Source organism: Triticum dicoccoides, chromosome 5B, assembly GCF_002162155.2.
Source record: "Triticum dicoccoides isolate Atlit2015 ecotype Zavitan chromosome 5B, WEW_v2.0, whole genome shotgun sequence".
Lineage (NCBI taxonomy): Eukaryota > Viridiplantae > Streptophyta > Magnoliopsida > Poales > Poaceae > Triticum > Triticum dicoccoides.
The window spans coordinates 48599325-48626745 of NC_041389.1; the positions used below are offsets into that span (position 1 = coordinate 48599325).

General features: G+C 47.4%; 1 protein-coding gene across 1 annotated transcript; it reads left to right on the forward strand.

Moving 5' to 3' along the window:
* Positions 1–2996, forward strand: LOC119307302 (glucan endo-1,3-beta-glucosidase 8-like). Its single transcript, XM_037583379.1, has 2 exons — positions 1–751; positions 1659–2996. Exons 1-2 carry the CDS (start codon positions 411–413, stop codon positions 2785–2787), a joined length of 1470 nt encoding a protein of 489 aa, XP_037439276.1. The 5' UTR covers positions 1–410; the 3' UTR covers positions 2788–2996.
* The last annotated feature ends 24425 nt before the right edge of the window (positions 2997–27421 follow it).

Sequence of the window (27421 nt, forward strand, 5' to 3'; positions counted from 1 at the left end):
ACCCTCAAAAAGAATCAATGCACACACCATATCAGAGATCCATCTGGATTGGTCGGACTCTGGCCGCCGTCCGCCTCCGCCCCCGTTTGATTGAGCTTCCCCCGTCCGTTCGTCCTCCTCTTTGCTCGATTCAAATACTCCGTCGTCTTCCTTCCGCGGTCAGAGTACGTTCGTAGCCTGCCTGCGCCTTCATTTTGCTGGCGAGCTACCCAGACAGACCCCCAGCAGCCAGCATTGCTGAGCTGGGTTCTGGCGGTGTGGACCTGCCTGAAATTCCCCATCTTGAATCGCTCGCCAGTCGCCACTACGGCTCCGGTATTTCCATTCCCCCCCGGCCTTGCTTGCTCCTTTCTTTTCTTCCATCTCGCCATTCGAGGAGTGCGCATTGCATCTAGTTCTAGCTGGCGCGGATGACGAGGCTCGCGGCGGCGCTGCTGCTGGCCGCGGCGGCGGCTGTGCTGGTGCTGGCGGGGGCGGCGGAGGGGCTGGGGGTGAACTGGGGCACGCAGGCGTCGCACCCTCTGCCGCCCAAGGTGGTGGTGCAGCTGCTCAAGGACAACGGCATCAAGAAGGTGAAGCTCTTCGAGACCAACCTGGAGGCCATGAAGGCGCTCGCCGGCAGCGGGGTCGAGGTCATGCTCGCCATCCCCAACGACATGCTCCACCGCATCGCCGGCGACTCGGCCGCCGCCAAGGACTGGGTCAAGCGCAACGTCAAGCGCTTCGACTTCGACGGCGGCGTCGTCATCAAGTAAGCCCAGCTCCCTTCCATTTCTCTCATCAGCCGTCGCCGTCGCCCTGCTTAATTTTCTACCTTATCTTAGTACGTACAAGTGCAAATATTCGCCGTGATATTGCCACCAACCATTTCCATTTGGGTGTAGCACTAGCACAGCACACCACACAGAGTGGCGCACGCTTCAGTTTCATCCTCTTCTTCTTCCTGCACAATATTGTAATCCGGTGAAGATTTGCAGAGCATCAATGTGCTTATAGAATGAGGTTTGGAGGGGGACAGTGCTCAGTGGAGGAGGTTGTTGGGACGATTTGGTTGGTCCTGCTATGCAACCCAAGGGATCATATTCTTTTGGCGGGCCATCTTACAGCATGGAATGGATAATTCAGTGGGGTGGCTGTCAATTGTCATATTCTTTATGTGGAGTTATGTCAGCAATTTACTATAGCCAGTACTTGAGTGTTGAGTTTTGGACATTTTCAGGATATACTGGGATGCAGGTTAAAGGAGATGTGTGGGTGTTGTTTGAAAAAATAGAGAAAGAAAACCATAGCATGTCTAAGAGCAACTCTTGCTATATCGGGGCCGATCGGCATAATAACCGTCCGTCGATATGACAATTTTGGTCAAAAGTGACGCTCTAGGACGATTTATACGTGCTTCATCGACAGTGGTAGCTTTAGGACATACTGGAATTCAGGATAAAGGAGATGTGTGGAGTTTAATTATGCCAATAACTTACTGTAGCCAATAATTCAGTGTTGAGTTTTGGACATTTTGAGGCGCTTACTGAACCTGCAACATGAAAGAAGTGAGTTTTTCTCTTCAGGATGCAGCCTTACAGAACCACAATGCCGGAACTTGAACAGTAGACAAGAGTTTTGTTCTGATTCTTACTACTCCATGGTCTGCTGCACTGCAGGTACGTGGCCGTGGGCAACGAGCCATTCTTGGCAGCGTACAAGGGGTCGTTCATGAAGGTCACCTTGCCGGCGCTGGAGAACATCCAGAACGCGCTCAACGACGCGGGCGTCGGCGACCGGATCAAGGCGACGGTCCCTCTCAACGCCGACGTGTACAACTCCCCGGCCAGGAACCCCGTGCCGTCGGCGGGCCGCTTCCGCGCCGAGATCTCCGGCGTCATGACGGACATGGTCAAGTTCCTGGCCAAGAACAAGGCGCCCTTCACCGTCAACATCTACCCCTTCCTTAGCCTCTACCTCGACGACAACTTCCCCCTGGACTTTGCCTTCTTCGACGGCGGCGCGACGCCGGTGAACGACAACGGGGTCATGTACACCAACGTGTACGACGCCAACTTCGACACGCTGGTGGCGGCGCTGGCGGCGGTGGGGCACGGGGACATGCCGATCATTGTCGGTGAGGTCGGTTGGCCCACCGATGGCGACAGGCACGCCAAGGCGTCCCACGCGCACCGCTTCTACGACGGGCTGCTGAGGCGGCTGGCGGCGAACCGAGGCACGCCGGCGAGGCCGAACCGGCACATCGAGACGTACCTCTTCGGGCTGGTGGACGAGGACCGGAAGAGCGTGCAGCCGGGCAGCTTCGAGCGGCACTGGGGCATCTTCCGGTACGACGGGCAGCCCAAGTTCGGCATGGACCTGAGCGGGCAGGGCCGCCGGGACGCGACGCTGGTGCCGGCCAAGGGCGTGCAGTACCTGTCGAGAACGTGGTGCGCGCTCAACCCCAAGGCCAGCAGGGACGATCTCAACAAGCTCCTTGGTGCCAAGATCGACTACGCGTGCAGCAACGCCGACTGCACGACGCTGGGCTACGGCTCGTCGTGCAACGGCATGGACGCCAAGGGCAACGCTTCCTACGCTTTCAACGCCTATTACCAGACGCAGAGCCAGGAGGACGAGGCCTGTGACTTCCAGGGCCTCGCGCTGCCCACCCAGACGGACCCCTCCACGGCGACGTGCAACTTCACCATCCAGATAGCCACCTCGGGGGCGGCGGTCACGCGGCTCGGCGTGGCGCCGGTGGCTGCCGCCCTGCTGGTGGCGTTGCTCCAGCTCTCACTGTCGTAGCTAGTTATCCTATTTGGCATTCCCACAGTTGATTAGTTCACAAGATCAATGCCGCTGTTGATTGGTAGCGTTTCTTCTTTAACGCATCAGGCCCCCTTTTGAACTGGATTACAGAAGTAACTCGGTGTTTCTCGATTTAGGGCAGCCCTAGGCACCGGCCGATCGACCCAATTTTCGGTTCGTTGCCTAGTAGCCGCCAATAGAACTCATGGAAACCATGCATTTTTGTGGTTGTGGCACCCTGCCGGCGTGGTCACCACGGGCAGCTTCGGGTTTCTAGCATCTGCTCACCGTGGTTCTAGCATCTGGCAACCGCGGTTGCAGCACAGGGCCGGCGTGGTCACCACCGGCAGCTTCGGGCTTCTAGTATCTGGTCACCGTGGTTCTAGCATCTGGCAGGTTGCAGCACCCCCGTCGGCGTGGTCATCGCCGGCTGCTGGAAACGCGGGTGGTGCTCGACGCAACGCTGCCCCCGGACGTTGCAGTTCCAGCACGGCCGGTATGCATCATTGTACAAACCGCAAAGTTTTGAGATATAATCATAGTTCAGATAACGGGTGAAGATATATACGTAAGTGCTGTTAAACAAGGTGTCAGCCATCTTTTGTCACTAATATACTTCATCAGTAAAAGTAATGTTAATGACTGTCAGTGAAGAAATGTATTGGAGAAAACAGTAATGTAACTTGAGAGTAAAACTGCAGTCTTAGCCACCTAATTTTTTTTAGATAAAAGCTATCTATTTTTTTTTCAAGCTGCAGAAAACAACAGTCCGGCACAACTGGATCAAAGGGGTTGTTGCCCAACTGTTTTATAAACAAGTGCATCTTGAAAAATGTGGGTGCAATGTAAATTGAGGAAATAGAGGCTGGGATTTAGTGACGTACTACACGTAAATCACTAACTAGCGGGATGAGTTCTCTATCCCTCCAGACTCAGGTTCTTCTCCTTGAGGCCTTGAGTTCCAGTTCACCTTGAATAGGAGCATGTGGTCGTTTCTTTTCATCACCTTCTAAGAGCTGAATAGACAGAAATAATGTACAGATTAGAAGCATGTTTCAGTCCAAGACTGAAGAGCCAAATTCAGCCAATACAAAATTAGATATTTTGATACATATATGGATCGAACGAAGTTTGTTAGTAGTACCTTTTCTTCCGCCTCGTCCTCGTCCCCGCCTTCACTCTCATACACGACCTCGCGGAATATGTGATCATGAGCACGTTTGAAAGCATCCCTCTCCTGAATGTATATGTTCGGGAGAGGATCAATTGAGGTTTATAGTGTTGGATAAGTGAACAACTAGTATTTTCTGAGGGCCAAAGGCCATTACATATACATGTGTGTCAAAGTGCTGGAACCCTAGCCGCCGCCAGAGACCCAATCTTCCAGCGCCGTCCTCCGGCGGCTCCCCTCCCCCGGCGACCTCGGTCGTCGGTGGTGAGGGGGTCGCCGGATTCACGCGTGTGGATCGTTTTTACTCTCTTGTAGTCTAGAGTTTTAGGCTGTTCATCGTTTTTGTTTCGGCGGTGACGATGACAGCGCTGATTCTTCGGATCCTTCCTTGACAAGGCCATCGGTCCTATGGTTTGGGATGGATTTAGAAACGAGTCTGTTCAAGCAAGGATGGCGTGGCGGCGGCATCCTCGTGGTGGACCTGTGTCCTCGGGCTCCGCCGTTGCGACGGTGTTTGCTCCAGTGTTGGCGCAGAGCTTGGGAGGTAGTCCAGGAGCGGATGCAGATTGTAGTCTGCATCGATGACATCTGGAAGACGGAACATGTGCTGGGTTCGTGGTCCGTGGATGGCAGGTATGGTTTCCTTCCACGACGTCTTAGTCGCGGTGGGGTGCCAGATCTGGAGTTCGATGGCGTGTCCGGGGTGTTGCCCCGGTCTGATTCGTTCAACGGTAAGGGCTTCACTTTTGGTGAGCCACCTTGAAGGTCCGCAAAGCTGCATATCAGCGATGGAGCCGCGTCGAGCTCGGGTGAGGAGGTGATCCATCATTCTTTTCTTCGGTGGCTGCTGTCGTGGTGCAGGAGGCACGTGATGGGCGTTGGTGTCAAGCTCAGAAATGTTCTGCTAGCTTTTCAGTTTTGTCATGTCGGTCCTTACGTGACTTGTACTTTAATCTTTATGATATGAATGAGACATGTATTACCATGCAAAAAAAACTCATGGTGGATCAACAACACTGAGTTTGGAGAGGAAAAAGCCATGCCGCGCTCGAGTCTGTGCCTTCGTGAAGAAGTCCGCCAACCGTAACTCAGAGGGCACATAGTGAAGAGCGAGAATCTGATCCTGCACAGCAGCACGCACAAAGTGGGCAGCCACACTGATGTGCTTGGTGAGCTCATGCTTCACCGGGTCACGGGCAATACTGATAGCGCCAGTACTGTCTGACAGTAAGGAAGTCGAGGTAGTAGCAGATACACCAAAATCCTAAAGTAACCACCGTAACCAGATCACCTCAGCCATCAACATAGCCATGGCTCGCAACTCAGCCTCTGTACTCGAGCGAGAAACTGCAGTCTGTTTCTTTGTCTTCCAGGCAATAGGAGAGCCACCAAGAAAGACACAATAAGCAGACAGCGAGCGTCGATCAAAGGGATCACTAGCCCAGGTAGCATCAGAGTAGGCCTGGAGCTCAAGAGAGCTGGAGCGGGGAAATAAAAGGCGCTGAGAGATCGTGCCACGAAGATATCGTAGAACACAGAGGAGATGACTATAGTGAACAGAGGTGGGGGCTGAAACAAACTGACTCTAGATGTGGACAGGATAGGAGATGCTAGGACGCGTAACAGCAAGATAGACAAGACTGCCGACAAGATGACGATAGCGAGTGGGATTAGGAAGAGGGTCACCATCGGAGGCACAAAGCTGAACGTTGAGCTCCATATGAGTCACAACTGTGCGCTCATCACCGAGAGCAGCGCGAGCAAGAAGATTCTGAATATATTTTTCTTGGGAGATGTAGAAGCCATCAGAGGTCGAGGATATCTCAATCCCAAGAAAGTAGCGAAGTGGACCAAGATCAGTCATGAGGAACTGATCGCGAAGGCGAGCCTTAACAAAGGCAATATAGTCAAGGTCGTCAACAGTTATGATCATGTCATCAACATAGAGGAGGAGAAGAGTCCGACCATAAGGAGACGTGTGAACAAACAACGCGGGATCATGATCACTGGGCAAGAAACCAGCGGCAGTCACCACAGAGGCGAAGCGCTCAAACCAGGCGTGAGGAGCCTGTTTAAGACCATAGAGGGAGCGGCGAAGTCTACAAACCATACCATCAGGAGCGTAGTACCCCGGCGGTGGCTGCATATAAAACTCCTCACGCAACTCGCCATTGAGAAAGGCGTTCTGAACATCAAGTTGAGAGATAGACCAATGACGAACAAAAGCCACAACAAGAAGAGTGTGAACAGTGGTCATGTGGGCCACATGAGCGAATGTCTCATCATAATCGCGTCCCTGCTTCTGCTGAAAACCACGGGCCACAAGACGCGCTTTGTAGTGCTCAAGAGAACCATCAGAGCGAGTCTTAATCTTGTAGACCCACTTGCAGGTGATGGGACGAACACCGGAAGGGAGGGAAACCAGATCCCATGTGCCAGAGTGCTCAAGGGCAGCAAGCTCTTCGACCATCGCAAGCTGCCATTCAGGCTGAGTCATGGCAGTTCGATAGGAAGTGGGCTCAGCAATAACAGAGAGACCATACCGAGCAGGAGAGTAGCGAGGCCGAGCACGGAGGTTACGAACCGGGGGAGGCATGAAGGGAGGTGCACTAGAGGTGGAAGGCGCATCAGGAGAAGCATCCTCAGAATGAGGGCGACGAGTATAGTGGAGAGGAAACGGTGAGAGAGGGCGACAGGCTGGAGATGATAGTGGAGAGGTGAAGGGGGAGGATGGGGAAGATGGTGTCAGTGGTGAAGGAGAGGGAATGAGAGGTGCAGGAGGAGGAGATGAAACAGGAGGCACATAGCAGGGTGTATCAGGGAGAAGAAGAAAAGAAATATCGTCCACAGAGAAGCTCGAGGAAGAAGGACGGGGGTAGTAAGAGCGAGACTCATCAAAAGTCACATCACGCGAGATGCGCAAACGACGACCAACATGATCCCAACAGCGATAGCCCTTGTGCTCATCGTTGTAGCCAAGGAAGACACACTCAACCGACTGAGCAGTCAGTTTGGTGTGTTCTCGTGGGGCAAGAAGGACATAGCACACACATCCAAACATACAAAGAGCTGAGTAGTCAGGAGAACGACCAGTGAGACACTCCATAGGAATACCACCCTGCAAAGCAGTCGATGGCTGAATGTTGATGAGATAGGTGGATGCAGAAACAGCCTCAGCCCAAAAGTGAGGTGGAAGGAAAGCAGCAATCATCAGCGCACGAGCCGTCTCAAGTAGATGACGATGCTTACATTCGGCAACACCATTCTGAGCATGAGCACCAGGACAGGAGAACTGGGCAAGAGTATCCTGTTCCGCAAGAAAACCACGCAACAACTGGGATATAAACTCACCAGCAGAGTCAGCACGAAAAGTACGAATGGGCGTGGAAAACTGGATGTGAACCATGGCAGCAAAATGTTTGTATATAGAGAGAACCTCGCTACGAGATTTCATGAAGTAAAGCCAAGTGTAGCGAGAGAAATCATCAATAAACAAGATATAGTAGCGATGACCACCTTTCGAATCAAAGGGAGCAGGGCCCCAAACATCAGAATGAACTAAGTCAAAAGGATGCTGAGATACCGACTCACTGGTAGGATAAGGCAACTGGGTCTGTTTGCCAAGTCTGCAACCATTACAATGTAAAGAAACATCTCCAGATACAGACCCTAAGAGGCCCTGACGAACTAAAGAAGACAAGCAAGAGCCACAGATCTGACCAACGTGATGATGCCACCGTTGGAAGGACGTAGACGAAGAGGCAGCAAGAGCATGGGAACTGGCAGGAGTGGTGGCAGCGGAAGGAACACAAAGCCAGTCAACCTCCCAAAGGCCCTCTGACTCATGGCGTCGGGGGCCAGCACCAACCAAAGCCTTGGTGCAACGATCCTGAATGGAGCAAGAGTCGGTATCAAGAATGACACGACAACCAGAATCAGTAAGTTGGGCAGCGGAAAACAAATTCATGGTAAGGCGAGGAACATATGAAACACTAGGAACATAAAAAGATGGAGGGGAAATAAGACCACGACTAGCAACAGGAAGAGGTGTGCCATCGGCGGTAAGAATATTAACAGGCGAATCAAGAGGTCAGAGAGAAGACAACACAGAAGAATCAGAAGACATATGGAAGGAGGCTCCAGAAGCCCTGAACGGACATGCGGTGCCCCCATGTGTGGTTTTGGTAATTGATGACAATCTCTATGGACTAATAGTTGCCTTGAGTAATATTTGAAGGGTTTGCCCATAGGCTTTTCTTGGAGTCCATTTGTTGGTTTCAATGAGAGTTTGTGATGACCAAGGTGCTATTAAGGAATTATCCAAAGATTGGTCATATGAGTGTTGAGCTTATTGCAAGCATGTCTTGAAGAAGAAGGTTGTGTGATCATTCATGTTTACCTTCAAGACATCATCCAAATGAAGAGAGTTGCAAAGATTCAAGGTTGATCAATACTAAGTCAAGAGTGAATCAAGTTGATCAACTCACAAAACGTAGAAGATGTACCGAGAGGGATCAAGTGATCCCATGGTATGGTAAGCATTGTCCATTGCACTTTATGTACTAACCCATGGTCTATGTGAGAGTTGTTTGTGGGGTTAGGTACATATCCATGGGCTTGCGTCAAGAGGAAGATATCATACAACCCATGGAAAGGATGACATCAAGTGGTGATCGTCATCAAGATTGCCGTGTGCAAGTTCAAGTGGAGCATCACGAAGAGATCAAGTGCTTGAATCTTTCCATCCATTGTGGTGTCAATGGACTTGTGAAGATGTGCCGAAGAGTGGCTCACCCATAGTGAACTATGGGGGAGCAATCATCTAGTCTTCATCGAGCAAACACAATCAAGAAAGGTGGTCCAACTTGAGGGAGTCAAGATCGTCTTCATCTAGCTCAAGTGGACCATGTGCAAGGCAAAGGTTTGCCCTTGATAGGTTTTCTATTTTACCGGTCTCGTGGTGGTAGTTAGGAGACCGATTTATAGGATCGTTTGCCGTACTATCAAGGGGGGCTCTCAAGTTGGTAGCTTGATCGTATCGTTAGTAGAGAGCTCAAACCATTGCATCCTTGCATCATGTTTCTTGGTTCTTGTTTGGTTATCTTTGTGAGTCTTAAAGCTTATGGTAATCTTGATGACAAGCTTGAATTCATCGAAAACGGAGTTCACATGCGTCTTCTATGATGTTTTCGGTGTTGGAGGTTTTACCGGTCTTATCCGATGAAGGGCTCTCACCATTTTCTTATGGGACTTTTCTCATTTGCTTATTCTTGATATTTCTATCAATATTGTGTTATCCCATGTCGTTAGCTTTCCAAAAAACTTGGTTTCGTTGAATTCGGAGTCCGTTTGCAAAAGTTGTGGCTGTTTTGGTAAAGGCTGCAGCGGTACTACCGCGACTAGAGCGGATGTAATTTTTTACTACCGCTCCAGAGCGGTACTACCGCGGCTCCTAAGTGGTAGTACCGCTCCGGACCAAAATCTCGTGTTTTGCTCAGCAGAAGTAGGCATAGAAGTATTTTTTTAGTACCGCTACCATTTGCGGTAGTACCATGAGGTCGAGCGGTAGTACCGTGAGGACGAGCAGTAGTACCCTCCGGCGGTTCTACTGGCCTTTTGCCTCCTCGCTGTTGTTTTTCAAAGGGGTTCTACCGCCCTAGCGGTAGTACCGCTCCTTGGAGCGGTAGTACCGCTCTGTGCGGGCTGTGAGCATAACGGTTGGATTTTTTCCCACCTATAAAAGGGGATCTTCTTCCCCATTGAACCTAATCCCTTTGAGCTCGTGTTCTTCCCCCATTGTTGACCTTCTTCGAGCTTGCTAACTCTCAATCCCTCCATGGATTCTTGCTAGTTTTTGAGGGAAAAGAGAGAGGAGATATAGATCCATGTTTCCACCAATCACTTTCTCCTCTAAGTGAGGAGAACCCCTTGGATCTAGATCTTGGAGTTCTTCGTGTTCTTCTTTCGTTCTTCCTCTCATTTTCCTCCCTAGCATTAGTTTCTTTGGTGGGATTTGGGAGAGAAGGACTTGGGAATTCCGTGTGTCCTTGCCATTGCATTTGGTGCATCGGTTTGAGTTCTCCTCGGTGATACGTGGAAGTGAAGTTTGAGAAGCTTATTACTCTTGGGTCTTTGGGCACCCTAGAGCTTGTTCCTCTTGGGTGCCTTGGCGCCCTAGACGGTTGGTGGTGTTTGGAGCTCAATCATTGTGGTGTAAAGCTCCGGGCAAGCGTCTGGGTCTCCAATTAGGTTGTGGAGATCGCCCCGAGCAATTTGACGGGTTCCGGTGACCGCCCCCAAGGGTTGCCAAAGTGTACGGGTTCGGTGACCGCCCCCAAGGGTTGCCATTTGTACGGGTTCGGTGACCGCCCTCAAGGGTCCCTTAGTGGAATCACGGCATCTTGCATTGTGCGAGGGAGTGAGGAGATTATGGTGGCCCTAGTGGCTTCTTGGGGAGCATTGTGCCTCCACACCGCTCCAAACGGAGATTAGCATCCGCAAGGGTGTGAACTTCGGGATACATTGTCGTCTCCGCGTGCCTCGGTTATCTCTTACCCGAGCCCTTTACTTATGCACTTTACTTGGTGATAGCCATATTGTTCTTTGTCATATATCTTGCTATCTCATAGTTGCTTATCTTGCTTAGAATTAGTTGTTGGTGCACATAGGTGAGCCTAGTTGTTTTACGTTTTGTGCTTGTCAAATTAATCGCTAGGTTTATTTCGCATTTGTTCAAGCCTAAACCGTAATTATTTTAAAGCGCCTATTTACCCCCCCTCTAGGCGACATCCTCGATCTTTCAATTGGTATCAGAGCCTCGTCTCTCTTTATTAGGCTTTACCGCCTAGAGAGTAAAGATGTTGACTAGGGGATTAGGATTCTCTGACACTCTTAGTTTCAATGGCACAAATTTTGATGTTTGGGTAATTCACATGCTTAACCTCTTTAGGGTCATGGACCCAAATTTAGAGCGAATTGTAGATATGGGTTTTTCTCCTCCAAAGGATCCCCGAAGATTATCTTTAGAGGATGAGAAAAACTCTTATCTCAATGCTCAAGCTTCTAATGTGCTTTTCGATGCTTTGAGCAATGTAGTTATATTTCAACTCATGTCGTTTCGGGATGCTCATGAGTTGTGCACAAAGCTTCAAGATAAATATGGCGCGTCCAAGATTTGTAAGGATGATTGTTCTCCCTCCACCTCCGGCCGTGTTGCATTCTCAACTTCTTCTACTTCACCTACCCGTGGTTTGCCACAAGGTAATGATATGGTGAGTAGTGTTGGTCATTGCAATGATGATAGTATGCTTATTATGGATGATCCTTCATCACTATCTTATTGCAATGCTCCCTCTTTGGGCTTTAACACTTCGAGCACTCCAAATGTTTCACATGCTTGTGTTGATAATCCTTGCATATCATGTAGAAATTGCTTGACTAGATCTCATGATGATATGCTTGCTATGTCTTGTTGCCATGATAAAAATGCATCTATTTCCTCGAATTGTTGTGCTAACAATGTAGAGGAAATCGAACACTCCATGGAACAATATGTGGTGTTTAATGGTGCCTCAAGGGATCCTACATCATCATCTATTGCTTTTTGCCTTATGGCTAGGGCGTCAAAGGTATCTCCTACTTTGTACCCCAATATGTCTCTTGATGATGATGTTGAGGATAATGATGAAGAGAATGATAATGTTGCCTCCTTAAAAACTAAGGGGGAAATGATTTTTAAAGCTCTTCATAAAAATAAAATTGCTCGTTCCAACTTCATGGAAATAATGTCCATTTCCATTGATGGCAAGAAATACATTTAGGAGTTGGAATCTCATCTAGAGGAGCATGAGGTCACCATTGAGAAAATGGAAGGTCATGGGCGTGATTACGCTAATGAGATTGCGGACCTCTCTCAAGCTCTTGAACTTGAACAAACCACCAAGGAATCTCTTGAGGAGACTTTTGCTCTAGAATTGTCTAGAGTGAAGGAATCTAATGATAGAGCTCTTGAGGTGGCCAATGTTTTTGAAACTAAAAATGCTAAGCTTTAAGTTGCTCATGCTAGACTCCTTGAGGATTTTGAGCACCTCGAAAATGGCTCAAGGGTCATCAAGGGTGAGCTCATCAAACTCACCGAGTCTCATGCTCAACTTGAAGCTTCTTATTTAAAAGAGCTTTCCAAGTTGTCCTCTCCTATTGTTGTAAATGATGATGCTTGTGCTACTAACTCTATTACTTGTGAAGCATCCATTTTGAAGGAGAATGTTGAGCTATGGGCTCAACTTGAGGTGCTATCTAGAAATTATGGGAAATTGGAAGAAAGTCATGAAAAGCTCTCAAGCTCTCATGATGATCTTCTAGTATCCCATAGTGTGCTAAAGATAGCTCATGAGACCATGATTGCTAAGGTAACATCTAGTGAGCCTCATGTGGATACTAGCACTACTTCTAGTCAAAATATTATATTGCCATGTGCTAGTCCTTGTAATTCATCTACTCACAATGTTAGTACATCTTGTGATGAATTGCTTTCCTTGCCTTGTTGCTCTAACGATGAAGCTTATACTTCCTCTAGTACTTGTGTTGAGACTAACCATGTAGAGTAAATCAAAGAGATCAAGGCCCAAGTCACTTCTTTGAAGAAAGACTTGGAAAAGAGTCATCAAGGGAAATCCACACTCAACAATATCTTGAGTGTGCAAAAATCCCCCAATGACAAAGGTGGACTTGGATTCAACTCCAATAAGAAGAAGAAGTCCAAGATGAACAAAAGGAAGGGCCAAGAACAAGTCAAGAATTCGGCCAAGATTGTTTGCTTCAAGTGCAAAGTCGAAGGGCATCATGTTAGATCTTGCCCATTGAAGAAGAAGGCCATTAGTGTCAAGCAACAAGGGAAGAGGGCACAAGTTCAATCTCATGCTCAACATCAAGTTGAAGAAAGGCCTCTTCCCAAGTAGACTCAAGTTAATGCTTCTCAAATTGAGAAATCAAGTAAGAAGAAAGTGAAGAGTAGACGTTGCTACTTATGTCGTGAGAAAGGTCACGTCGCTTCTTCATGCACTAGTGGTAACTTATCCAACCCAATTATTATTGATGATATCTATTCTCTTGGTAAGGATAAGGTTGGCAATGTGTTTGCTAAGTTTGTTGGTACTCAAAGTGGTGTCAAGCAAAGAACCATTTGCGTAGCCAAACCTATTGTGACTAACCTCTTAGGACCCAACTTGGTTGGGGACCAACAAGCTCAAACTTGATCAATAGGTGTTGTTGGAGGGCATTGGAGACTTGGCTACATTATGAAGAATTAAGGGGACTTCATCACTCTTATTGTCTCAAGCCAAGTCAATTGAATCATCAAGTTTATATCTTATATCCAATGTACCTCCTTGCGGTAACTTGTACTTAAAATTGCTTACATTGAAAGTTACTTGCCCCCTTGCATGTTTTGGTTTTGTTCCTTGCATGTGTTTGTATATGTTGTGATTCCAACTTGCTTATCTTGAGCAATCAAGTATGTGTGTGTTGGTTTGCACATCAGGTACGTGTGTGTCGTGCGTTGAGCCTTTATGCTTCTTGTTTGTATCCTAGTTGGCTCGTGTGAGAGATTAATGGAACATCCCATTTTGGGGGAGTGATGTGCTTTGTGCACCTCACAATCCTATAAATGTGTGTACATGAGGAATACCATCTAGTATTGATATTACAAGATTATCTAGTCGCTAGGTGGTATATCTGTCAGGACCCCGACTCAATGCCACATTGATCTAGCATGTAACACCTCATATCACTTTGCGGCCTCACGCACGGTATCCCCACGTGTGTCGCCTTACCTTTGCCCGGGACCGTTTACGCCTTTTGGCACACGTATATGATAGTGTCACTAGCATCCATATGATAAGGAGCCCGGGCTGACATGGCTAGTCGTAAACCCAAAGTGGCACAAATTTACAGGGACAGGCATCCATGACATTTCCCCAAAGGGACAGACACAGGAACGAAGAAGGACACATGCCGGCCAGCCTAAGTGTTCCGGAGCAGTAGTAAGCTACCATGGCTCAGTGGAAGTACTAGGAGACATTTCCCGGTAAGAGAGGCTACTAAGGATAAACAACTAGATAGTCAGATCCCACACATACCAAGCATTTCAATAACATACACACAATATGCTCGATATGTGCAAATACAACATGGCATCACAACATGACTCTACAACTCAAGTATTTATTCAATAGGCTCCAAGGAGCGAGATATTACAAACATGGGTCTCACGACCCAACATTCAGAGCATACAAGTCAAAGCACATGCGGAAGCTTAACGTGTCTGGGTACAGACATCTACAAATGAAAAAGGCTGAGAAGCCTGACTATCTACCAGATCCTGCCGAGGGCACAAGATCGTAGCTGAGGTAACAAGCTAAACGTCGAAGTCCAAGCGGAACTACTAGCGAGACTGAAGTCTCTCTGCAAAAACATAAAATAGGCAAACGTGAGTACAAATGTACCCAACAAGACTTACATCAGAACTAACTACATATGCATCATTATCAACAAAGGGGGTGGTGGGGTTTAACTGCAGTAAGCCAGCTTTGACTCAGTGGCTATCCTAAACTACGACTGCAAGTAACTCTTTTGAGGTGGCGCACACGAGTCCACATATTCACCATATCAATACACCACTATGGATCCGCTCCCGTCTCCCTACGAGAATGACTTCCATAGCACTCACACTTATCTTGCGTATTGTAGAGTATCCACTTTCACTTGTCTATGAACTGTACAGGCAACCCAGAAGTCCTTTACCGCGGACACGGCTATTCAAATAGATAATGTTAACCCTACAGGGGTGTACTTCTTCACACACGCTCTCACCACTTACCGCCGTTTACACGACATGTACTCGGCAACCTTCAAGCGGAAGCCCAGCGAGGGTGTCGGCCACGACCTGACTAACCACACAAGTCTCTCGTCCAGGTTTATCGCCTATTCGGGTTCCATCCGCAAGGAGATCCGGCCGGGGTGTCGCTCACGGCCCCAAACGATGTGAGCAGGGTTCCCAAGCCCACCATCCGGGTGCCACTTGGTACACCGTGCCACTGTGCCTAGTCTGTCCCAAGCCCACCTGTACTGGGTGCCACTTGGTAGACTACTAACACTACCTACAAACACCAGAAACTAGTTGCAACTCCTGGACAGAGATCGAGTTGATTAATAAGTCGAGAGAGTTAATTAAGGATCCCAATGTGTGGTAGTAGCTGTTCATGGATCACAAACACAAAACTCAGTTCCTGAGGACGGTTTCAATGAGACAACCCACCATGTACTCCTACATGGCCTCTCACCGCTACCTTTACCAAATCGTGTTCACACACTTAGCTCACACACAATAGGACATGTTCACACACCTCTGATTCATCCCCGATGAATCAGACCTAACTCAACTCTAAGCAGTAGCAGGCATGACAAACAAGCATGAATGAGTAGGCACAACAGGGCTCAAACAACTCCTACTCATGCTAGTGGGTTTCATCTATTTACTGTGGCAATGACAGGTCATGCAGAGGATAAAGGGGTTCAGCTACCGCAACAAGTAACAGATGAATCGTTGTTGTCCTAATGTAGTAAAAGAGAGCAGGAGCGAGAGAGTAGGATTGTATCGGAATGAACAAGGGGGGTTTCTTGCCTGGCACTTCTGAAGATAGTATAGTTCTTCATCGGTGTCATCGATCACATCGTCGGTACACGTCTATCGAGAGGGGACAAATACCGGCAAACAAAGAGGAGCACAATCAATGCAATGCAACAATATGATGCATGATCATGACATGGCAATATGCTGTGGTTTGAGCTAATGCATCTAGCAGCAGGTTAAATGGAGTTGGTTTGAACCAAGGGTTCAAATTCAAACTCCATATGTGCTTATTTAAATGCCAATTATGCAAATTGTCATATACAGCAACCTTAGGTTATTCAAACATGCATGAAAATGGTACAGCTGGATAGATTGGATTTTTTTGATCATTTTTCATATATAATTTATTTCATTTGGAGTTACGGTTGAATTTCTATGAATTTTAGAAGTTTGGGATATTTTCTGAATTAAACAAATCATTTAAGATTTATTAAAATTCTGAAAAGGATTACTGCGTTAGCCTGACAGCATCAAGACATCAGTAGGTCAACGGGACACGGCCCGGGTCAAACCTGACCAGCGGGGTCCACTGGTCAGTGACACAGTGTTGTTTGTGTCACTGACAGGTGGGGTCGGGTCAACGGACACGTCAGCACAGTCAACTCTGACTGGTGGGTCCCGTGTTATTAAACTAATCTAAAAAGAAAATAAACCTGGAGTTAATTAGGCGCGGGGCCCAGCTGTCAGTGTCATAGGAGGGGTTAGTTAGTGGTTCATTAGCCACTAATGATGCCCACGTCGGCGGCTAACCGCCGATGGCGCACAGACGCGGCGGCGTCGCTCGTCCCGGCAATTCCGGCGACGAGAAGAGGTAGGGTTGGGCTCGTTGGAACGCCCGCGAGGTGGCGCGTCCAACGGTGGTGGTGGCAGGTGCTGGGGTAGCCGGAGACGACGGCGGCAAGCACGTCCGCGGCGGCCGGAGTTCGGACGTCGACCGTTCCGACGTCGCAGGGCACGAAAGGAGCGACGGATGGTTGCTCCGGTCCCGTGGTGACACGCTTAGTTTCGAGCTCCAGTGGGCGTGGCCACGGCGGTAAGGAGCTCAGGCGGCGGCACGATTTGGTCGGCAGGGGGGCGACGGCTACAGGGCGTAACGAGCTCGGGGGAGAGGGGTTTTCGACGCAGGAGCTCACAGTGGTTGCAGAGGGCGTCGACGCGTGCTTGGAGAAGGACGGATGGCGATGTACGGGCGGTGGCGATCCTCGGTGGCCGAGGAGGGGAACGGCGGAGCTGGCGGCGTCCAGGGCTTCCCGACACCTTCTGTCTTGGTGCGGAGGAAGAGGGGGACGAGACGGGGCTTCTTGGCGCGTCGACGAGGCGAGGGGAGCATGGTGGCTGCGGCAATCGGCGTCGCGGCTGCGGCTGTGCTCGGGTGCGAGAGGGAAAGAGAGCAGAGGAGGGGAAAGAGGTCGGGAGAGAGTGAGAGAGGTCCAGGGGGGTGCGTGGCGGCCCCGAGGAGAAGACGCGAGGCGTCGCGGTGGCCAGGCGACGCAGGCAGGCATCCTGGTGGCGTGGCGCCCGCGCGCGCCGTGCATTGTCCCTCCTCTGCCTACTGGCAGAGGTTGGGGATGACTGGCACCAGGCCAGGTGGGCTGGCCCAGCACAGGAGAGGCCCAGGTGGGCTTGGTGGGCACCAGGCAAGTGCCCAGGTGAGTCTCTCTCTCTCTCTCTCTTATATTCTGTTTTTCTATTTTTCTGTAAGTTTGTGGCTTTATTAAAAATAGTTAGACACCTTCAAAAATCCTGAAAATAATCATAAGCTCTATTTAGATTAATTCCAACAGCCCACACTTATTTCCAGAATTATTTGAGCATTTAAAATATTTACTAGCATTTAAATGCCCAAATGCAAAGTACATATGATTTAGTTCAGTGACCAAATATGTCATGGAAAAATGTGCAACACCTCTGGTTATGGTTCTAGCATTTTCCAGAAATGATGAACATTTTTGAAAGCCATTTGGATTCACTAAAAATATTTTTAGGTTGAACCTATTTGAATTCCATTTGGTGCTAGGGTTTGAACATCCCCATTTCAAATTTCCATGAAAGTTAAACATGATGCAAGCAAGATGCAAACACTAGGCAGCACCAGAAGCTAGGGATGTGACAACTCGCCCCCACTAAACAAGAATCTCGTCCCGAGATTCGAGCGTAGGGTAGGATGAAGGGGGAACACAAACTAACATAATCTTCATGATCTAGGTGGCACTTCATCAGAATGTTGAATCGATCACCATCTTGTCTCGTCGTCTTGCTCTAAGAACTCCAACTAACATGACAAGAAGAGGAAAGGAAAACTCTAGAAGAATCGATCTTCTCGAAGACCGAACAACTCAGGGTCAATTCATGGGATGAGACATTGACACATCTCTCGAGATGAGACACGAAGCATACATCTGAAGAAATGGAGTGAGACAGATGACGATGGCTCGCTAGGTAGACAACAATTCCAGACTTAAGAATGTGGTGATCGGTTGTCAACGTAGCGAGGAGTTGAATTTCCATGATACCATAACGGGGCACCTTAGGGAAGGTGACTCGTAGGAATATCCCTTAAGTGGCAAAAGAATTACCTTTGATTCAGAGATCATCGAAACTCTTTATACCAGCCTAAGGCAATTCTCGAGCGATCATTTGGAGGGGTTTGGTAGAATGGCATACCCGGATTAGAATGGATGATGTGGATTACCTTGTTGAAAACAACACAAGGGATGATTTTAGTAACTGGGGAGAAGCTCAACAGTAGAGAGTGAGTCCACTGTTTGAAAAGTTATAGCATGACCGAGGAAGCTGAGAGCAATCCCGGTTAGTGCCGATGATAACACCTAGCGCTTGTGCGTGCTCTCAAGAACTTGAGCATTTCTAGATTCATCAAGGTCTTACCAACATCCGTGTCGAGGATCCTGGCAACACATCATACTACCATGATGAATAGTGATGGACGATGCAGACGCAAAGAAAGGCAACACTTTCTCAGATTTCACCTTAGCGAGGCCAAGGAAACAAAATCTGGATGATCAACCGGGAGACATTTAGCACTCCGCTTCTAATGTTCTCCTTGATGTGCTATCGTAACCCATTTACATGGTTTGGTATCTATAACATCAAGTAAAAGGCCGGACTTCGGGAACACAAAATCCATAAGGGACAACTAGGAAATAAATCCAACGAAATCTTTATGGGATGTGGCCAACTTCCTCAATCGACCGGTTGGGTGCATTGATCACGACATCCACTTTACCGGTTACGGTGAGACCAATATTATAGTTCTTAGGAAAATGTTCCAACCATCATATCAGCCTGAGATTCAGATCTGGTTGGAGTCAGAATATTCCAAACTCATCAAGTCTAGAAAGAAAAGGATAGTTTGCAACACAAATCGACGAGACGACATTGCGAGATTCTCGGGAAATGGACTACGATAGTAGGCTCCAAAACATGAGCTGGTTCTGCTACAAACATGTGAACATGTTGTCCCAGACAAGCATGATACATGGTAGTCTTACAATAAAACACTACCGAGTCCCGGTAGGGAACCATCATCGGGGATATCGAAGTCTTGTGCATTACCATGGATTAGCAGTTAACTCCTTTTCCTGAACAAATCAGTCAGTGGCTTGGTGTGCTATGGACACATATAGAATGGAGGTAGCTAATCTCACAATCCAATGTATACTTCGCACATGCATGACTGACTTGGGATGATTCCAAAGGAAGCAAAAACAATCTTTCTCGGGTCCACGGCGGCAACTTACACCAAGTGCACGTGAATTAGAGAAAGTCACTTCTTTCATCCGAACATATACCTCATGAATGGAACACGGAGGTAATGTTTACAAAAGTTTCCAACACTAGATGGATGTTCAACATGATCATGGAAAAGATAAAATGCTGCTGATGGGCTCAACAACAAGTCATCTGGATGACCATATAAATGGAATTTCATAATTATGTGAGCAAGGACATAGCATTGGTCAGACCCGAAAGATATAATGGCGTATGCTCGAGGAACAACCACGAGTAAGACAACATTACGAATATCGTTGGTTCTGATTTGATTTGACGATAGCCCATACTCAAACCAAAGGTTTGGGTAAGACAATAGTTCCAACAATTGACCACGAGGATCAACCAATGAAGATATCATCTTTGTTCAGCACACACGCACAAGGATATCCCTTTGGAATGAACTGAGTCGGACAAGCTTTTATCTTCCAACTCTCCAAGTTGTTGTTTAGCTTAACCAACTAGCTCAGGGTATCCAACACGGTTTCTTAGAGAAAGGGTGGTTTCGAAAACCAACTTGATCACGAGCTCAACATAGCGGTCAGGTGACAACCTGGTGATACTTCCGAGAAGATAATCGGAAAATCACGAACCACCGATATGCTATTAAGTTCGAGAACAATCTTGCTTTTCAGGGCAAGATGAGATGATCAAATAAGCTAGGGGTTGGCATAGCCCTAACTCATTGATCGAAAGGTGCACCTAAAATAAGGACTAGGTGGCACGATAAATCTTAGGATGAAGATTCGATAACCAACACGCTAAGAATGAAATTCTGTCCTTTAACTACCAAGCAACAGAGTTGCTAGGAGTATTGATTTCACACATCATAGTTCATCTGTCGGCATTCCGGTTGCAACAACACGGGATCCGAGAAATGAATAATGAGGGTGAGAAGTATCACTATATCAAGAGTTCATAAGAGGGTGATACTCCAAGGTAGAGCAGAGCAAAAACTAGATTGGCATTTTGGTCTGTGGAATACAACTGCTTTGACCCAATCCTAAATATGGATAAGGTACTGGAGTTTGTTTCTCCTAGTCATTCCAGAATAGAATGGATTAACAGACCACAAGAATAATATGCATCGACGAACGAATGCACACATACTCTAGACTATCGATTGATAGACGCGGGTCAGAATACAACTAAAGGGGGAACAACTCAAAAGAACATATGATTTTCCGAGTTGTGGATGCATGGATTAGCAGGTCAAATGAGTTCAATATATTTCTTTCGGACAACCCATGCGGAAAGGTAGAACTGGCAGAGTCACAACATAGAATCGAGAACTCATCAAGAGCTCTGGTTGTGATCTTTTGGTTCAAAGAACTTCTGCCATAAATGGTTCATAGTATTTGGAAGAAGGAAATACCATGGACCTCGAGGACTAACGCAAAGGTTACTAATAACCTAAGGGAGCTAGCAATTACTATCAACATGAAGTAAGTAGCGTGAATCTCGGGTTCAAAACCCAGGAATAGAATGCCTACTAACTAAATGGCATCACGGTATGCTTTCGAGAATGACGGCCAGAATCATCACACTGGAAACACAAAACATGGCTAGACTACTAGGTGATACTCTAGACACCTAGGGTCATAATAATAGCTCCAACATATACGTCGAGGCAATAGAGTACATCAACTCACTGATTAGTATGGTTAATCTGGCCCAACGGGACATCAGGAACAGGAGGAAGGGATTTGCAAATGCATCAGACTATTTAGAAACCTGGGGTGACTCGGACAACATAACGGTTGTAAATGCTCAAAAAGATTGGAGACATGCCACAAGATGGTGGCATAGCCACTTAGAAGCACAATATCAAGGTTTCGAGATCAACATTAACATAAGGAGGTAGTCGGAACCGAACTGAGGCTTAAATCCAACAATCTTATAAGTCTACGGATTAGTAACACGTGATCCTGATAGAAAAAGAGAAATCCTAGTTCCTTAACCCCGTAGGAAGGATAAGATGACTCAGATCAGAAGGGCATAAGGTATAAGGAGTAAAAAGAGCCTTACGTTCCATCCCACAATCAATTCCCTTATATAACTAAAGAATTTCTAGACTCAACTTCGACCAGTTTGGCTTGGTAATCCTACAGGCAACCTGGCTCTGATACCAAAGCTGTCAGGACCCCGACTCAATGCCACATCGATCTAGCATGTAACACATCATATCACTTTGCGGCCTCACGCACGGTATCCCCACGGGTGTCGCCTTACCTTTGCCCGGGACCGTTTGCGCCTTTTGGCACACGTATATGATAGTGTCACTAGCATCCATATGATAAGGAGCCCGGGAAGACATGGCTAGTCGTAAACCCAAAGTGGCACAAACTTACAGGGACAGGCATCCATGACCCATCATCAGCGAGTGAATCCAGGCTGTAGCACTGGGCTAGCAGGACTCCGGTGAACCGGGATGTAGCGGGCTAACAGGACTCCGGTATTCATCACATGACATTTCCCCGAAGGGACAGACATAGGAACGAAGAAGGACACATGCCGGCCAACCTAAGTGTTCCGAAGCAGTAGCAAGCTACCATGGCTCAATGGAAGCACTAGGAGACATTTCCCGGTAAGAGAGGCTACTAAGGATAAACAACTAGATAGTCAGATCCCACACATACCAAGCATTTCAATAACATACACACAATATGCTCGATATGTGCAAATACAACATGGCATCACAACATGACTCTACAACTCAAGTATTTATTCAATAGGCTCCAAGGAGCGAGATATTACAAACATGGGTCTCACGACCCAACATTCAGAGCATACAAGTCAAAGCACATGCGGAAGCTTAACATGTCTGGGTACAGACATCTACAAATGAAAAAGGCTGAGAAGCCTGACTATCTACCAGATCCTGCCGAGGGCACAAGATCGTAGCTGAGGTAACAAGCTAAACGTCGAAGTCTAAGCGGAACTACTAGCGAGACTGAAGTCTCTCTGGAAAAACATAAAATAGGCAAATGTGAGTACAAATGTACCCAACAAGACTTACATCAGAACTAACTACATATGCATCATTATCAACAAAGGGGGTGATGGGGTTTAACTGCAGCAAGCCAGCTTTGACTCAGTGGCTATCCTAAACTACGACTGCAAGTAACTCTTTTGAGGTGGCGCACACGAGTCCACATATTCACCATATCAATACACCACTATGGATCCGCTCCCGTCTCCCTACGAGAACGCCGTCCATAGCACTCACACTTATCTTGTGTATTTTAGAGTATCCACTTTCACTTGTCTATGAACTGTACAGGCAACCCAGAAGTCCTTTACCGCGGACACGGCTATTCGAATAGATAATGTTAACCCTGCAGGGGTGTACTTCTTCACACACGCTCTCACCACTTACCGCCGTTTACACGACATGTACTCGTCAACCTTCAAGCGGAAGCCCAGCGAGGGTGTCGGCCACGACCTGACTAACCACACAAGTCTCTCGTCCAGGTTTATCGCCTATTCGGGTTCCATCCGCAAGGAGATCCGGCCGGGGTGTCGCTCACGGCCCCAAACAATGTGAGCAGGGTTCCCAAGCCCACTATCCGGGTGCCACTTGGTACACCGTGCCACTATGCCTAGTCTGTCCCAAGCCCACCTGTACCGGGTGCCACTTGGTAGACTACTAACTCTACCTACAAACACCAGAAACTAGTTGCAACTCCTGGACAGAGATCGAGTTGATTAATAAGTCGAGAGAGTCAATTAAGGATCCCAATGTGTGGTAGTAGCTGTTCATGGATCACAAACACAGAACTCAGTTCCTGAGGACGGTTTCAATGAGACAACCCACCATGTACTCCTACATGGCCTCTCACCGCTACCTTTACCAAATCGTGTTCACACACTTAGCTCACACACAATAGGACATGTTCACACACCTCTGATTCATCCCCGATGAATCAGACCTGACTCAACTCTAAGCAGTAGCAGGCATGACAAACAAGCATGAATGAGTAGGCACAACAGGGCTCAAACAACTCCTACTCATGCTAGTGGGTTTCATCTATTTACTTTGGGAATGACAGGTCATGCAGAGGATAAAGGGGTTCAGCTACCGCAACATGTAACAGATGAATTGTTGTTGTCCTAATGCAGTAAAAGAGAGCAGGAGCGAGAGAGTAGGATTGAATCAGAATGAACAAGGGGGTTTTGCTGGCCTGGCACTTCTGAAGATAGTATAGTTCTTCATCGGTGTCATCGATCACATCGTCGGTACACGTCTATCGAGAGGGGACAAATACCGGCAAACAAAGAGGAGCACAATCAATGCAATGCAACAATATGATGCATGATCATGACATGGCAATATGCTGTGGTTTGAGCTAATGCATCTAGCAGCAGGTTAAATGGAGTTGGTTTGAACCAAGGGTTCAAATTCAAACTCCATATGTGCTTATTTAAATGCCAATTATGCAAATTGTCATATACAACAACCTTAGGTTATTCAAACATGCATGAAAATGGTACAGATGGATAGATTGGATTTTTCTAATCATTTTTCATATATAATTTATTTCATTTGGAGTTACGGTTGAATTTCTATGAATTTTAGAAGTTTGGGATATTTTTTGAATTAAACAAATCATTTAAGATTTATTTAAATTCCGAAAAGGATTACTGTGTCAGCCTGACATCATCAAGACGTCAGCAGGTCAACGGGGCATGGCCCGGGTCAAACCTGACCAGCGGGGTCCACTGGTCAGTGACACAGTGTTGTTTGTGTCACTAACAGGTGGGGTCGGGTCAACGGACACGTCAGCACAGTCAACTCTGACCGGTGGGTCCCGTGTTATTAAACTAATCTAAACAAAAAATAAACCCGGAGTTAATTATGCACGGGGCCCAGCTGTTAGTGTCACATGAGCGGTTAGTTAGTGGTTCATTAGCCACTAATGATGCCCACGTCGGCGGCTAACCGCCGGTGGCGCACAGACGCGGTGGCGTCACTCGTCCCGGCGATTCCGGCGACGAGAAGAGGCAGGGTTGGGCTCGTTGGAACGCCCACGAGGTGGCGTGTCCAACGGTGGTGGTGGCAGGTGCTGGGGTAGCCGGAGACGACAGCGGCAAGCACGTCCGCGACGGCCGGAGTTCGGACGTCGACCGTTCCGACGTCGCAGGGCATGAAAGGAGCGACGGATGGTTGCTCCGGTCCTGTGGTGACGCGCTGAGCGCGGTGACGCGCTCAGTTTCGAGCTCTAGTGGGCGTGGCCACGACGGTGAGGAGCTCAAGCGGCAGCGCGATTTGGTCGGCAGGGGGGCGACGGCTACAGGGTGTAACGAGCTCGGGGGAGAGGGGTTTTCGACGCGGGAGCTCACAGTGGTTGCAGAGGGCGTCGACGTGGGCTCGGAGAAGGCCGGACGGCGACGTACGGGCGGCGGCGATCCTCGGTGGCCGAGGAGGGGAACGGCGGAGCTGGCGGCGTCTAGGGCTTCCCGGCACCTTCTGTCTTGGTGAGGAGGAAGAGGGGGACGAGACGGGGCTTCTTGGCGCGTCGGCAAGGCGAGGGGAGCATGGTGGCTGCGGCAATCGGCGTCGCGGCTGCGGCTGCGCTTGGGCGCGAGAGGGAAAGAGAGCAGAGGAGGGGAAAGAGGTCGGGAGAGAGTGAGAGAGGTCCAGGGGGGTGCATGGCGGCGCCGAGGAGAAGACGCGAGGCGTCGCGGTGGCCAGGCGACGCAGGCAGGCATCCTGGTGGCGTGGCGCCCGCGCGCGCCGTGCGTTGTCCCTCCTCTGCCTACTGGCAGAGGTTGGGGATGACTGGCACCAGGCTAGGTGGGCTGGCCCAGCACAGGAGAGGCCCAGGTGGGCTTGGTGGGTGCCAGGCAAGTGCCCAGGTGAGTCTCTCTCTCTCTCTCTCTCTCTCTCTCTTATATTCTGTTTTTCTATTTTTCTGTAAGTTTGTGGCTTTATTAAAAATAGTTAGACACCTTCAAAAATCCTGAAAATAATCATAGGCTCTGTTTAGATTAATTCCAACAGCCCACACTTATTTCCAGAATTATTTGAGCATTTAAAATATTTACTAGCATTTAAATGCCCAAATGCAAAGTACATATGATTTAATTCAGTGACCAAATATGTCATGGAAAAATGTGCAACACCTCTGGTTATGGTTTTAGCATTTTCCAGAAATGATGAACATTTTTGAAAGCCATTTGGATTCACTAAAAATATTTTTAGGTTGAACTATTTGAATTCCATTTGGTGCTAGGTTTGAACATCCCCATTTCAAATTTCCATGAAAGTTAAACATGATGCAAGCAAGATGCAAACACTAGGCAGCACCAGAAGCTAGGGATGTGACAATATCTCTCATGGGAAATTGAAATTCTAAATAGTCCATTAATTATCTCTTGTTTGTTCCTCTTATTGCCTCTTGTTAAGTTCTTATTGGTATCACATTATGGGGGAGTAATATGCTAAGTGCATATTACAAGCCTAGAAAATGTGTACATTTGAGATATTGTCACCTAGAATTGATATTGTAGATTATCTTGTTCCTAGGTGGCATGTTAGCTCTACAAGTTGCAATTTGCTTGTGTTTGGTGTGAAGATGATGTCGGATATCCTTGTTATCTACCACCGGGAATTATTTCCAAATACTTCTTGTCTTTGACAATTGGTAGTCACATGTGTGGTAGAATTTGTTGATCATCTTTACATTGGCTTTTGTTTTACTTGCCTTTTCTCTTGCCAAGGTTTGTGTCAACTCCCGTTGTCTTCCATACCACTTGTGGATCTTGTTTATTTCTTGTTCTTGTCTAGTGTTTTCTAGATATAGTGAAAGCGGTGATCCCACCTTGTGCATTTTGTATTCAAATACAAATTTTATATAATGCACAACTCGTGGGGGAGCTATTCTATTTTCTTTAGAACACTCTTCTTGTGATCCTTATCAAGTGTGTTTTGGTGGAAGGCAAGCCATTTCTTTTTGGTACTTTGTGCCATCATGAAACTTTGTTGAGAGCTTGGTTTGTTTGGAACCATCCTCTCTTTGGGAGTTTGACATCTTTAGTTTAGTGTGTATCAATGGATATCTCATTCCTTGATGTATCTTTAATGATATCTTCCAAGTGATGATTTCTCCATTTGGTATCCTTTTCACTTGGCATTTCTTTGTCTTTTGGTTTCGGGTTTTGAAAGTCTTGAGCATGCATGTTTACTTCATGTATTTCATTTGGCATGCTTTCTTTCTTTGACTCAATATATAGCGGAAACTCCACCTAGTCTCAATTTGGATGAGATGTGCATGAAATTCATTTTCATATCTTTTTGCACATATTTATGTGGAGATTGTCCTATGTATTGATGTCTCTAACCCTTTGGTCCCAATGAGTTTGGGTACCATGTAGTTTGTGTTGTTCTTGTAGGAACATTTGGAGATGCATTGGATGCTCGGCTCACTCACAAGGAAGGTGTTGTCACCATGTGCATATTGGAGTCAAGCTAGGATGATCAATGAACTACTATCTACCTTCAATTGGTATCTACTACATCCTTCCAATGATATCTCGGTAACAAGTATCTATTCATGCTTTCTCCTCTTGCATTCAACCTTGTGTAGGTTGCATCTTGGCATGATATTCATTTCATATCTTGTGATACTTGTTTCCTTTCTCAAAGCATCCCAACGATGATCTCTTGTTGCTAGTTGTGATGCCTTTTATGGATGTGTGCTTGGACTTCATTTATATACAATAAGACCATATCTAGCCAAGTGCTATGCTTTCAAGCAAATATCTTATTGGTATACTTATGACTTTCTTGTGGATATCTTGTTCCTTCGTGTTGTAACTATTTCGGGTGTACATCCTTCTTTGTAGATATATATATCATCATGATTTCGTCTACATAGAACCTTATACACTTGAGAGAAATTACATCTCTAGTTGATATCCTTTCTTTCACGTCCACCTTGTCTTTCTTATGTAATTTCTTTGGTGGCTCTGTGAAAGCT

What these genes read in the sequence shown, in the direction of transcription:
- LOC119307302 (XM_037583379.1), top strand. Translation starts at nt 411, where the DNA reads ATGACGAGGCTCGCGGCGGCGCTGCTGCTGGCCGCGGCGGCGGCTGTG. An exon ending in GACGGCGGCGTCGTCATCAA is followed by an intron (nt 752 to 1,658) that starts GTAAGCCCAGCT and finishes GCTGCACTGCAG; the next exon opens with GTACGTGGCCGTGGGCAACG.